Raw genomic sequence first — 12834 nt, forward strand, 5'->3', positions numbered from 1 at the left:
AGCCTTTCAAAGAGCACACTGGACAGAGGAAATTTTAGTGCAATTCAAAATGTTTCTTCATACCTACTGTGTACCATGCATAATACTTGGCCGTAGGGATGTAGGGGTATTTAGATAGAAAGACTATTGATTTCATGAAGTGTTGAGATGAGCCAGGCTTCCATAACAACTCTGTTGACAAAGTGTCAGCTGCTGCTGCTGCTGCTAAGTCGCTTCAGTCGTGTCTGACTCTGTGCGACCCCATAGACGGCAGCCCACCAGGCTCCGCCGTCCCTGGGATTCTCCAGGCAAGAACACTGCAGTGGGTTGCCATTTCCTTCTCCAATGCATGGAAGTGAAAAGTGAAAGGGAAGTCACTCAGTCGTGTCCGACTATTCGCGATCCCATGGACTGCAGCCTACCAGGTTCCTCTGTCCATGGGATTTTCCAGGCAAGAGTACTGGAGTGGGCTGCCATTGCCTTCTCCGAAAGTGTCAGCAGCATCTCTCAAATCAAGAATGGGATGGTCTCTCAATAGTAAGTGAACAGATCTTGCACAATGCAAAAAGAAAGACTAACCCAGTCTGTCTGCTCTTAAGCATGCCCAATCTATTTGCTTCACTGATTCCTAAGAGTGAGTGGAAATTAACATATCTGTAGCCTTGTTATATATTATTATATAGGATCTGTAGATGTGCTGTATATTATTAACAAGACTAAAGTTCTCTGCACAGGATATATATATCATCCCATAATGTTGGTTCAGTCATTCTAAAATAATCCTTTTGTTATCTTCACAAAAGGCTTGGTTCAAAGAAGTCTGCCAGGCATTTTTGTATAGGAATATCCAGGCTGTCTGACTGCTACATCTGATCAGATCACTCCCCTGCTTCAACTCATCAAAGGCCCCCACTGATCTGAGAGTAAAGCAGAAAACTAACAAGGGCATGGGTAATATTTGCAATAGTTAACGAGTACATGGCCTCCCACTTATCAGAATGGACGTTGGCCATAAAGCATCAGTACACCAAGCCCACGGACATCAGCTAAATGTCAGTTCTGCCTAAAGGGCCCAGCGTGACCCAGTCCCTGCCTACCTCTCCAGCCGCTCACCACCGTTTAGCCATGCTAAATGTCTTTCTGTTGGTTTCTGCTTTAGAACCTTCGTACATACCATTACAGCCCAGAATGTTCTGAGCGCCACACGCCCCCCCCCCCCGCCCCCGCTCTTCCTACACCAGGCTTTCTATTCATTTTCCACACTTCTGCTGACACATCACTTTTTCAGGGTAGCCTTTCCCTGACCACTACCATCTCCCCACCCCCATTAAATCAGATCTCCCTGTATACTTTAATTCAGCAACCTATACACCTCCCTCATGATAAGTATAGCCACTGGAAGTCAATAATTACTTGTGTAATGACTGCTTCCCTCACTCTATTTATTTACTCTTATTAATAATCCTATTATTAGCATGGTGCCTGGTACACAGCAGGGGTTCCATAATAACAGCTAGTACTTCCTGGGGATTTACTATGTTATCAGGTACTGTTTGAACCACTCTACTGGATTCGTTCCTCAATCACTGTAACAGTGCCATGATGCAGGTACTATTATTTCAGATGAGGACATAGGCAGAGTCAGGCTAAGGAATTGTCAAATGCTGCAAAGTCAGTAAATGATAGGGTTGGAATCTGATCCTAAGCAGTCAGGCTCCAGATCCAGGCTTTTACGAAGTGCACTATACTGCCCTGATGAATGCTTGTTGAACAATTTAATGAATTGTAGTCAGATTTATAGCAGGCAGAACCAAGTAAGCTGTACCCCTAAGACACTTGCAGCCATAAAATATCCTCTGTGTGTATGGTCCATTGATTAATGAGAGATGCAGATATAAGAATAGGAATAGATGCATTAATAGATATAGGTAAACATGTGGATAACAGTAGAAAAAATATCCTGTGAAAAAAATATGGCTGGTCAGTGGCTTTCAAGGACTTTACAAATTCATTCCACTTCAGATCCCCCACCAAAATCCCCTGGGAAATATATCACTGCCAAGCCAAATATTCCATCACCATGACCACTACTGCCCCTGTTACACCCTCTGAGAGTGTAACCCCTCAAATATCTAAGCACCCTCAGCATCTCTGAACATTCCTCACGGCAATAACATAGAAGTAGCAGAGATGATCGCCCAACAAACACACTCCAGAGGAACATGCCCCAGGCAGATCCCAAGGTCCTCCCCCAAGTCCTGCCCCCATGCAAAGGAGAGAGATGCCTTTACCTTGAAATAAAAATGCTCTGCTGGTGTTGTGCAGTCCAGACACCTGCGTGACCCCAAGGGTGGTATTCACAAGGTCGAGCTCAGTGATGATATCCAACTGAAGGTCAGGATCCATCCCAAAGCCCACCACTGAAAAGAAACAGAGAGCCGTCTTGTCTGAAAATGCAGACTTGCTCGAAAATACATAGAACAGTAGTACAGAGGACAGGAGTGGCAGGGACTACAAAGAAGCCAATGATGAGTGCTTGGAGATGCTCGTTTCCTAGATGGAAAAAGAAGGCAACTCTTTGCTCCATCATCCCACTGATACTGTGGTTTCTTCGTTACTTTCCCATTCCCCACTACGGACTGATAATCCCTTATGCCAAACCTTCAGGGCCAAATATATTTCAGAACTCAGAATGGATCATCTGCTGGAAAGCTAATTTGGTCCATATACTCATTTTATATAACACCTTCAGCAAAGTCTACATCAGTACCCCATAACCAAACACAGTATTTCTAAAGCAAAAAGTATGGTGCTTCCTTCTAATTGATACAAGTAAAGACTATACACAGCCTCATATCAGTTTAAGTCAAGTTTTGCCACCAAAGGAGTTCGGCTCAGGGTAGGTTTTGCTGTCAAGTGAGTTATACTTTGGGTTTCTGAGCTTTTTTCGATTGGGACAATGGGTAGAGGACTGTGGCCCGATCTACCTGTTCAGACTGATGCAGTAGTGACATCTGACACCACCGTCCCCAGGAAACACCTCTGCAGGGCACTGTTAATCAGGCACCCACACGTGTGATAAAGAGGAAGGAAATGGGAGGGATGCTGTCCCTGCTGGACAAGGGTGGCAGAGGGACTGGCCAGGAAAGGGAATCCCAGAATGATGGATATATATTTCAATGGGATAACTGAAAAGTGAGACTCCCTGACAACTCTTGTTGGAGAATTACAGGGTGCAGAGAAACGGGGCCCTGAACCTCCATCATCTGGTCTGATAAAGGCAAATCCTCGAACCTGTCTCCCATCTACACGGTGTTCTGTAGAATGAATGATTCGCTCATGACTGCGAAGTGGCTTCCAATTATATATATTAATAAGGCTAGCAATCACTCCAAGGGATTCTGTTTAAGCCATTCCTAAAGGCTGTGTCTGTCTACACTTAGCATCTCAATAGTGCAATTCTGATTGCACAGTTGGAGACGTTTTAATCAGCAACAGCTGTCAATGATTGTCTGGTGGTAACATAGTCAGTGAAGCAAGATTTGGAGAGCTTGCACCCAATTTGTCCCTGAGAGACCGAGTACATTTAATTCAGGACATCACGCCCTGTGACAACCTCACCTGTCCTCCTGCACTCACCCCTTTCCCCATAGACTTGCAGAAGGAAATCTACATGCTCCTCACTATTTTCCTGTTAGGAGACAAAGACTGCTGCAGAAATCTAGGCTTCCGTCGACGGAAGGAGGCTCAGGGAAGGGTCTTGGGAGCCGAAGCCTGTCATCCCCAAGGTGGACAAAGGGTTAAATGAGAAGCACAGTGCATAGAACCACCTTCTCAGTTTTTGTCAGGCTTCCCCTTGTCCTCTAAACTGAAGGTTTAAGTCTTTCCCTTCCAACTGCAGCCAAATGCGAGACCAGTTTACCCAAAGACAACTCATTCATTCAATCGTTCATTCACCTGTGTGTTCATTCAGTAGTTTCTCAACAAATGTGACTGAGTGCTTTTGTTGTAACAAACACACTTCACTGCCAGGCACTGGAGCTGACCTCACTGAGCACGTTCCTAGGGCAGCAGGTGAAGAGAGGGCAAGTAAGCAAATAGGTAAATATGGTCATTTGAGATGGCAATGTGCCTGCGTCTGTGCTTAGTCATGTCTGACTCTGTGACCCCACGGACCGTAGCCCGCCAGGCTCCTCTGTCCAAGGGGACTCTCCAGGCAAGAATACTGGAGTGGGTTGCCATGCCCTCCTCCAAGGGATCTTCCCAACCTAGGGATTGAACCCAGGTCTCCCACATTACAGGCAGATTCTTTACCGTCTGAGTCACCAGGGAAGCCCAAGATGGCAATAAATGCCACAAAGAAAATAAAAGCTATGAGAAAATAAGAGTTATGAAATAAAAAGCAGCTTGCACGGAGGCTTTAAAAAGGATGGTAGAGGAAGGTTCCTCTGAGCAGAAACCTTAATGACTATAGGGGCTGGCGATCATTCCAGAAGGGAAGATCTGGGGTGGGGGGGAAGCTTTCTATTTATTTAGAGAACAGCAAATGCAAACCAGAAACAAACTTGTCCTTTTCAGGAAACCCACAAAAGGCTGCTGTGGCCAGAGCAGAGAGGGTCAGGGGGACAGCGGTGGAAGCAGGGCCCCTGAGCAGGAACTGCCTTGTGAACGGCAACAAGGGGAGAGAGAGTATTCTAATTGCAATGAGGCATCATTAGAGGCGAGGCTTCCCTGATGGTTCAGCGGTAAAGAATCCAATGCAGGAGGTGCAGGATTGATCCCTGGGTCAGGGAGATCCCCTGGAGATGGAAATGGCAACTCACTCTAGTGTTCTTGCCTGGGAAACCCCATGGACAGATGAGCCTGGTGGGCTACAGTCCATGGGATCACAAAAAGAGTCAGACACAACTTGGCAACTAAACAACAATCCTTAGAGGGCTTTCAGGTATGTGTTATGGGGGGAAGGGTGGGATGTGCTCTGATTTACATCAGTCCATCCCACCTGCCTGACACAGACTCAATTCACAAAGACTGATGACTGACCAACTACCTACTCTGTGCAAAGAAGCACCAGGCCAATGGGCATCTATCAGCCAATGTCACAGCACTGGATGCCTCTCACTGAGATGGGTGATGCTTTTCTCCAAGAAAACAGATATCAGCAATTCAGTGGTCATCTTGGAAAGGCAGAAAAGCAATTAATGTTTCAGTTCAACCTATAGTGCTCTATACCTATATGGCAGAGATTAAGAGTGATTTCAGAGGACCTCCATGGTGGTCTAGCTCTGGCCAGGAAGTTGGAAGGCAGTTTGGGGAATGTGCCCTTAGCTGGACACAAGACGAAGGAAGCACCGCTGTAGTCTCAGTGCCTTGTACAGGGCCTCGGATATGTCACACCCTGAATTTAGGACCCACAGAATTAACCAAAAAGTGGATGCAGGATCACAGCTTTGGGTACAGTGATCTCAGACAATATGAATATCTGGGGATACCATGAGAGGACTGGATGGAATTCAAGCCAAAGAAAGTGAAAGTTGTTCAGTTGTATCCAACTCTTTGCAAGCCCATGGACTATACAGTCCAGGGAATTCTCCAGGCCAGAATACTGGAGTGGGTAGCCTTTCCCTTCTCCAGGGGATCTTCCCAACCCAGGGATTGAACCCAGGTCTCCCACATTGCAGGCGGATTCTTTACCAGCTGAGTTACCAGGGAAGCCCAAGAATGCTGGAGCAGGTAGCCTTTCCCTTCTCCAGTGGATCTTCCTGGCCCAGGAATCAAACCAGGGTCTCCTGCATTGCAGGCAGATTCTTTACCAACTGAGCTATCAGGGAATCCCAACTCAAGCCAAGGAAATTTTTTAAAAGGGATATGGTTGACTGAATTATTGGCTTCAAATCTTTACCCCTCCCATATCCACACTTTTTGCTATATGGCTTTGCAGATCCTTAGAGTAGAGTGGGAATAAACTTCCCCATCCCTTGACTTTGACCCTGGTCAAGTAACTTGTTTGATTCATTAGGATGTAGTTACAAGAAAGAATAAAATCTGACTATATGCTGGATCTGTTTCTTTTACTTTAACCTTTGCTTCCTGTTGCTTTTTTTCAATAAAAGAATACTGTCTATACATAATGGCTTGCCTCAGGGAAGCTTGTCCCTCTACCTGAATGCTAAACCAGAGTGCTTTTGTTCAGGGAAACATCATGACCCTGTCCACCCACTGGTTGCAGGTGTGAATGACTGCAAGAAAAAGGAAATTGACACATCCCCTTCCCAAGGCTGGTCATTCCAGGAGATATTTGCAAGATTAACGACCTTTTTACTTTACTTCCTTACCTCCTCCACTCTGTGTTCTGTGCAGCCCTATACCAAGGTCACAGGATAAAAATCTCTGGAACTGATCATGACCCATAGCAACTATTGCCATGAGCTTCTGGATCTAAACCAGCCAGTTCCCTGACCCCATATTAGGTAAAATAACCACCCTATTACCCACCCTATAGCATCCTAACCAATCACCTAATGCCATCATTCCAGTACGAATTTTCTGTTTTGAGGCTATAAAAATTGGCTACTAGCCCATAAAAGTAGTCGGCTATCCCTTGAGCTGGCCCGATATTCTAATGGCATCTCCCACTCTAATAGACTTTATTCTCCTCTCATTCTGTCTCATGTCTGGAAATTCTTTTCCAACCTGCACAATGACTACAACATGTTCTATAAAAGAAACTGGTATCCAGACCCTGATATGATGGTTATTTTGAGACATTAGTCGGCCACCTTCTTGGTCTGCCAGCTTTCCAAGTAAAGTCGTTATTGCTTGCCTCAACACCTCATCTCCTGATTTATTGGCCTGTCATGCAGTGAGCAGTGAGCTTGGACTCAGTAACAATATTAGCAGCATAATACAAGCAAAGGCTTGAATAAGCCTGTGTGGTGGGGCCTGTTCTCTTGTACCTCTGCATCACGATGAGAAGAACATGGCCCAATTGGGCCACTAGTCCAGGGAGATTCAGACACATGGGACAGACACCTTACTTGGGTTTGGAATGATGCCCAGCCAAACCTGGCCCAGGTAAGCCAATAATCAAACCAAGCAACAGATGCGTGAACCAAAATAAACGCTACTTTGAGTTTCTGGTGGCTTATTAGGCAATATTATTGTGAAAATAAGTGACCAATGCAGGCCAAACTTGGAGACTTGCAACTGGACGAGCCTAAAAGGCACCCAGGTTCTGCGAACTGGCAGAACACCCCAATGGTGCCCTTGGATCCCCATCTCCATGTGAGAACACAGCACCCTCAATATGGAACACTCCTCTAAGGACCACTTTCAGTCCTGGTCTCTTCCCCCAAATAACTCTATGCCCTTGGTGGGGGGCAGGGGGGGTGGGATTGCTTCAATTCTCAGAGCTTCCTTTCCCTCAACCATAAAATGGGGATGATAATACCAGTCTCCCGAACTTTCCTGGTGGTTCAGCTGGTAAATAATCTGCCTGCAATGTGGGAGACCTGGGTTCGATCCCTAGGTTGGGAAGATCCCCTGGAGAAGGGAACAGCTAGCCACTCCAGTATTCTAGCCTGGAGAATTCCATGGACTGTATGGGTCATGGGTCACAAAGAGTCAGACACGACTGAGTGACTTTCACTTCACTTTCAATACCAGCCTTCCAGCCTCATGAGGTTTCAGTGATAATTGTATGAACACTCCTAGCACATACTTGGTGCCCACCTAGGGCCTGCTGCATCTGTCTTTCATAGGACTAGCCCTTCAGACCATTCCATCTCCCTGGTCCGCAACTTCACTGGACTCATACAAAAGGTACAGATGGCTCCCATTTTCCCAACCCCTTCAGATGCTCAGATGACATAGAAGGGATTCTCACCCTGACTGTGCTTTGTGAAATCCATATATTGAATCTATAGGTTGGTCAAAAAGTATGTTCAGGTTTTTCTGCATCATCTTTTGGAAAAACCAGAACAAACTTTTTGGCCAACCCAATATACTGACCCCTTCCCCTAGAGCCCACAAATGAAGGGGCTTCCTGGTTTCAAGATAACTGTATTGCTCTTATTATAAAAACATCCCACAAAAACAGAACAAGAGAAATCAATTAGCCTTCCAGATACAATATTCTTTTCTCTAAGTGGTCCCCTTCGAGATGAAAATACCTCATGCCAATAGCAGGATGAGTAAAACTGCTTTGCCCACTGCCTAAGGAATCAGAAATCTATTAATAAGGCAACATTTGCAAGGCTTCACCTGAACCTTATATAGTATGAGAGTGGTGGCTCCATAAAAATATTTTTTTTATTTTAATGTTTCTGCTTCTCGTCCAAGCATGGAGCTCCTGCCCTTTCCAGGGAAATTCTATTATAAGTTTTTTACTTTGGTCATAACTGCTCTACAAATGGCTAAAGCTGGGTATTGGAATTAAGTAGGATAAAAAGAGCCTCTGGGCGGGGGGGATATTTTTTTAAAACCTGGAAGGCAGCATGTCAATCTCGCAGAGGCACTTGAGGTCTGGCTCTGAGATTCGGAATCTCCACCCTAATCTCCCAGGACACCTGCTGCTGCTGCAGCTGCTGGCCACTCTTCAGCCCAGCCCAGGGAGTACTCAGGTCCAAAACCCATTCAATCCACCTCCAGGGTCCCGGACCTAAGCTCCCAAGCAAATCCTCCTGGATCTGGCTCACTTCAAACCTAATCCAGCTCACCAACCATGATGGCAGCTGTTTTCCCCAGCTCCATGCAGGACAAACCTCACTGGAGAGATGCTTCAAGATCTCATTTACCAGCAGGAATTCACAATCATTTGATCGGATTTGGGCCTCTGAACTCCTACAAAGTTTCTTAATACCCCAAAAGCATCCTCTGTGCCTGTTCCAAGTCAGCCAATATTTCACTTGATTACTGGAGGCCAGGGGCTTCTGCTCATAGCTCTATTATTCAACTCCGTTAGTAACAGCCTGGGAGGTACTTTAAAAAGCTCTCCTTCCCAGCAGGTGGCAGCAAAAAGCATTACCTCAGTGCCAGGAGCTCCGTCTACCCACTGCCCTGGTGACCACAACAAACTGGAAAGCCAAGGGGCAGTAATCATTGAGTTTTGTATTAGTCACACTTCCAGTCATTGGAGAAAACTCATGGACATGATGTGTTATTACCACTGTTACCGTGGCCTTCTGTGTGTGTGTGCATGCGTGCTCACTCAGTTGTGTCCAACTCTCTGTGGCCCTATGGACTGTGGCCCACCAGACTCCTCTGGCCATGAGATCCTCCAGGCAAGAATACTGAAATGGGTTGCTATTACCTCCTCCAGAGGCAGATTCTCTACCACCAAGACACCTGGAAAGTATCATAGCCTGCTAAATGTCCATTATTAGTGATGTACCTGGAAATCTCAGAATTTTTCACCCAGAAATAACCAGAACAACACCTATCTTAACTCCACTTTACTCTATAAAACAAGTTCTCTGAACAACAAGTAATTTAAGCAGCTTCCTGTGACACCTATCATTAGATCTTTTCATATGTAACCACTACTGCACTACAGAGTTGCTTTAATTAAAATGTGCCTGATACCATCTATTCATTTCCATTAAAAGCAGTGATATCTGAGCTGCTCACTCGGTGAACCACGTGTTTATTTCATCTAGGGCTGTTAACAGCCCAGACAACAATCGTCCCACTTGACAAATAAACTTTCCAAGTGGCTGTTTGGATCCTGATAAACTAATTAAAGAGCCAGCCTGAGCTACCTCAGAGGATGGATGTGTGACTGCAGGGATGATGATTTCCAGGTAAAATCAAAGAGAAAACTGCTGATCATATCCCCCAAGTTGCAAGAAATTGTAAGTAAAAGAACTGAGATATAATTCCCCCGTGTCTCTGATTCTTCTGATAATTTTTGTAGTAGAATTGTGTAGCCTCTTGGTACTCTTTGAATGAGTACCAAGTGGCACAAAAAAACCCAACCTCCCTAAGCAACTGCACAACAAGGATCTGAATGCAGATCCTTCCATTCTTCCTTGCCTTTGGACAAGCTGTGCCCTTTGTCTGGAATGCTTTCCCCTCTCTGTCCCCCTGGAAAACTCCCTAAAAATCCTTCAAGACACAACTTTCAAATGTCACCTCCTGATAAAAGCCTTCCCTGACCACCCACCACCCCTCCCCAGAATTCATTTCTACCTTTTCTCCTCTATATCCTGAATACAGACTTCTATATTCCCATCTCTCTTCCCCCTAGCCCATCACGCTGTACAATAAAAACGCTTTTCAGTCTCTATCTAGATTCTCAGCTAAGCTCTAAGTTCCTGGAAATCAAAGACCAAGTCGCTTCTTCTTTGCATAAGCAATCCTAGCACCCAGCAAGGCGCTCAACTCTTCAGTTGAATGAATGAATGAATGCAGAAATGAAACTTCCCTACAACCGAATTTTTATAAGATTTGAGGGGGTTCAATGTGGGGAAGGGGAAAAGATTTTGTTCTTAAAGAACCTCCACAAGCAACGCGCCCTGAACCCACGATCCCCTTCTGGGAGGTACTTTTGGCCGACTTTTCAAAGGAGTGATGAGAACAAAGGACGTAGGCACACTCCGCAGTGATGTGCACTTGAGAAAATTAAATGACGGCTATCCCACCCCCACCCCTACCCCCACCTAGTTTCTCGGTCTTTGGTTCCTCTGTAAGATGCTCACCGGCACCAGATTCTCCACTCGCAGGGCTGGTCGCCCACGCTCTGCACTGTCCTCACTGCTCTGATCTTCCCGGGGGCAAGCGTTTTCTCGTGTGCTCTTGGCTTGAAAAGACTAACCCATCTAGATGGGCCGGAACTCAAGAAGCGCTTATTCTAGGCTGGACAGAGTCATGGCATCTTGGCAGGCTGGGGAGTTCTCGGATGGAGACTGAAAACGGATGGGGATTCTTTTTATCCCTGGAGAAGTCCACACCCGCCGCTCTTTCATTAAGCAAAGAAGCTGCCGCCTGCTCGGTCCTGGGGAAGATGGAAAGGGCCAGCAGGAAGCTCCTAGACGCCCAACTCTTGAATCCTCAGGCAGGCTGCTAACAGCCCCAGAGGGACGCCTGGGGAGCGAGCGGAGGGAACTTTTGAGCCCACCCAGGCCGGCCACCCATTCCCAGCCCTCTACCGATAAACTTGCTGCCTGGCGTGGGCAGGAGGCTATGCCTCTAGAGAGGAGAAAAGAGAGTGATAAAAGAGGAAAAGAGCAGTGGGGATAACTACATATCAACTCCGGGGTGCGAAGTCGGCCGCACGATAGAAGGGTGGCTAGCGTAGGAATAAAAACTCGCGACGCCCCCACCCGCAGTGAAGAGTCCTATTTTTTACAATTTCCTCTCCCAATCCACCGCCACCTTCCGAAATCAACTACCAGTCCTCCGGAGAAGGCGGCTGAGAGTGGGTCTTCACACCCCCAGGGAACATGGGGTCTGCGGGCTGAGAGAAGGAGGTGCGCTTAAGGTACTCACAACTGCTTCTCTGGAGGCAGAAGGAAGTGGGGACTTCAGAAAATTACGCCCGTTTTCCTTACCTCCCCTCCACGACCCCAACATGAAGCTACAGTCTGCGAAAACTGGTTTGGAGCTTGAGAACATCTCCCTGGGATTGCCCCCACAGCTCCAATTCCCTCGAATCTGTCCTGCCCTCTGGAGGAGAAAGGGAGTGGCAAGAAAAACTACTTCAGGAGTTCCCTGCGGGAGAGGCAGGAGGGGACCAGAAAGGGGATCGCGGAATCCCAGCCTCGCCCGCAGCTCTCACGCCGCGCCGCGCCCGCCCGCGCCCCAGCAGCGCCCGCCGGCCGGCCGGAAGCGCTCCCTCTGCGGTTGCGCCTCCCTGCCGCCGCCGCCCCTGCCCCGGCCAGCAGGGTGCAGGGACCGCGGTTTCCCCCGCACCTGTCAAGTTCACGGGGGTGGGGTCCCCGGGCCCGCCCTACTCTGTGGGTTTCTACCCGGAAGCCGGTCGCTAGCAGCTGGAGGGTGCGCCTGAACGGCCGCGCCCCTCACCCCTGTGCCCGCCAGGCCGCTTCCTCCGGGCAGGGGGCTACTTCTCGGGGGCATCTTCCACCGGCCTGTAAGTCCCACTTCTCACCCTTTCACCTGGAGCAGGGCAGATAGAGTCGAGGGACCCATCCACGCCCTTCCCCGGACCGGCGCGGAGCTCCGCTCCAGGTCCTCCCCACGCCGAGGTGGGCGCTGGGCACAGCGGCTGGGCTCGCCCGTGTCCCCGCATCCCTCCGACAGCCCCAGCCGCGCTTACCTGTCCTGGCGGTGCACACACAGAAGCACACAACTAAAATCACATCCCTCGGCATTGCTCCCAAGGGTCCCGGCCAAACCGGGCGCGCGGAAGCCAGGAAGAAACAAATGCGCCTGGATGCCGAGACGCGCCGAGCTCGGAGCCGCCAAACTTGCTGGCGGGCGGCGAGGGAGGTGGCTCTGCTGCGCCGGGTGCCGCGCTCTGGGATCGCGCCCGGGAAGGCGGCCCCGCCGCCCCGCCCCCAGCCCGCCCCCGCCGCGGGCGGCGGCACCAGGCCCGGACCCCGGCCCCCGCTGCCGCGGCGCTCGCCTCGGCGCTGGGGCGGGAGCGCGGGGCTTGGCCACTCCGGCAGGTTGCGCCTGGCGCTGGCAACGGCTCCTCCTCCGCGGCGAGGACCCGGGCGATCGGCGCAGCAGCCGCTATCACTCGGAGCACTGGAGCTGGAGTCCCGGGACCCGGGGTCCAAAAGGGAGGAGCTGGAGGCGCAGGGCACCCCCCTCCCTGAGCTTCACGCTCTCCAGCCCAGACGACCCGGCGGAGACGCTGCCGCTGCCTCTGCCTCTGCCTCGGCGCCGCGGTGG

At 48.9% G+C, this 12834-nt stretch overlaps 1 protein-coding gene across 2 annotated transcripts in view; it reads right to left on the reverse strand.

Moving 5' to 3' along the window:
* NELL1 (neural EGFL like 1) overlaps positions 1–12482 on the reverse strand; it is a 1014750-nt gene extending 1002268 nt beyond the window's left edge. Inside the window, exons 1-2 of one of the 2 annotated variants that reach the window (XM_043452361.1) lie at positions 12254–12482; positions 2271–2399 (exon numbers count right to left, since the gene is read on the reverse strand). In XM_043452361.1, the coding sequence (XP_043308296.1) occupies positions 2271–2399; positions 12254–12308 (184 nt within the window). In that variant the 5' untranslated portion in view covers positions 12309–12482. The remainder of the gene's footprint in view (positions 1–2270; positions 2400–12253) is intronic. The other variant, XM_043452360.1, reaches the window with a different exon arrangement.
* Positions 12483–12834: the final 352 nt, after the last annotated feature.

The sequence above is a fragment of the Cervus canadensis genome, chromosome 29 (assembly GCF_019320065.1).
Source record: "Cervus canadensis isolate Bull #8, Minnesota chromosome 29, ASM1932006v1, whole genome shotgun sequence".
NCBI lineage: Eukaryota > Metazoa > Chordata > Mammalia > Artiodactyla > Cervidae > Cervus > Cervus canadensis.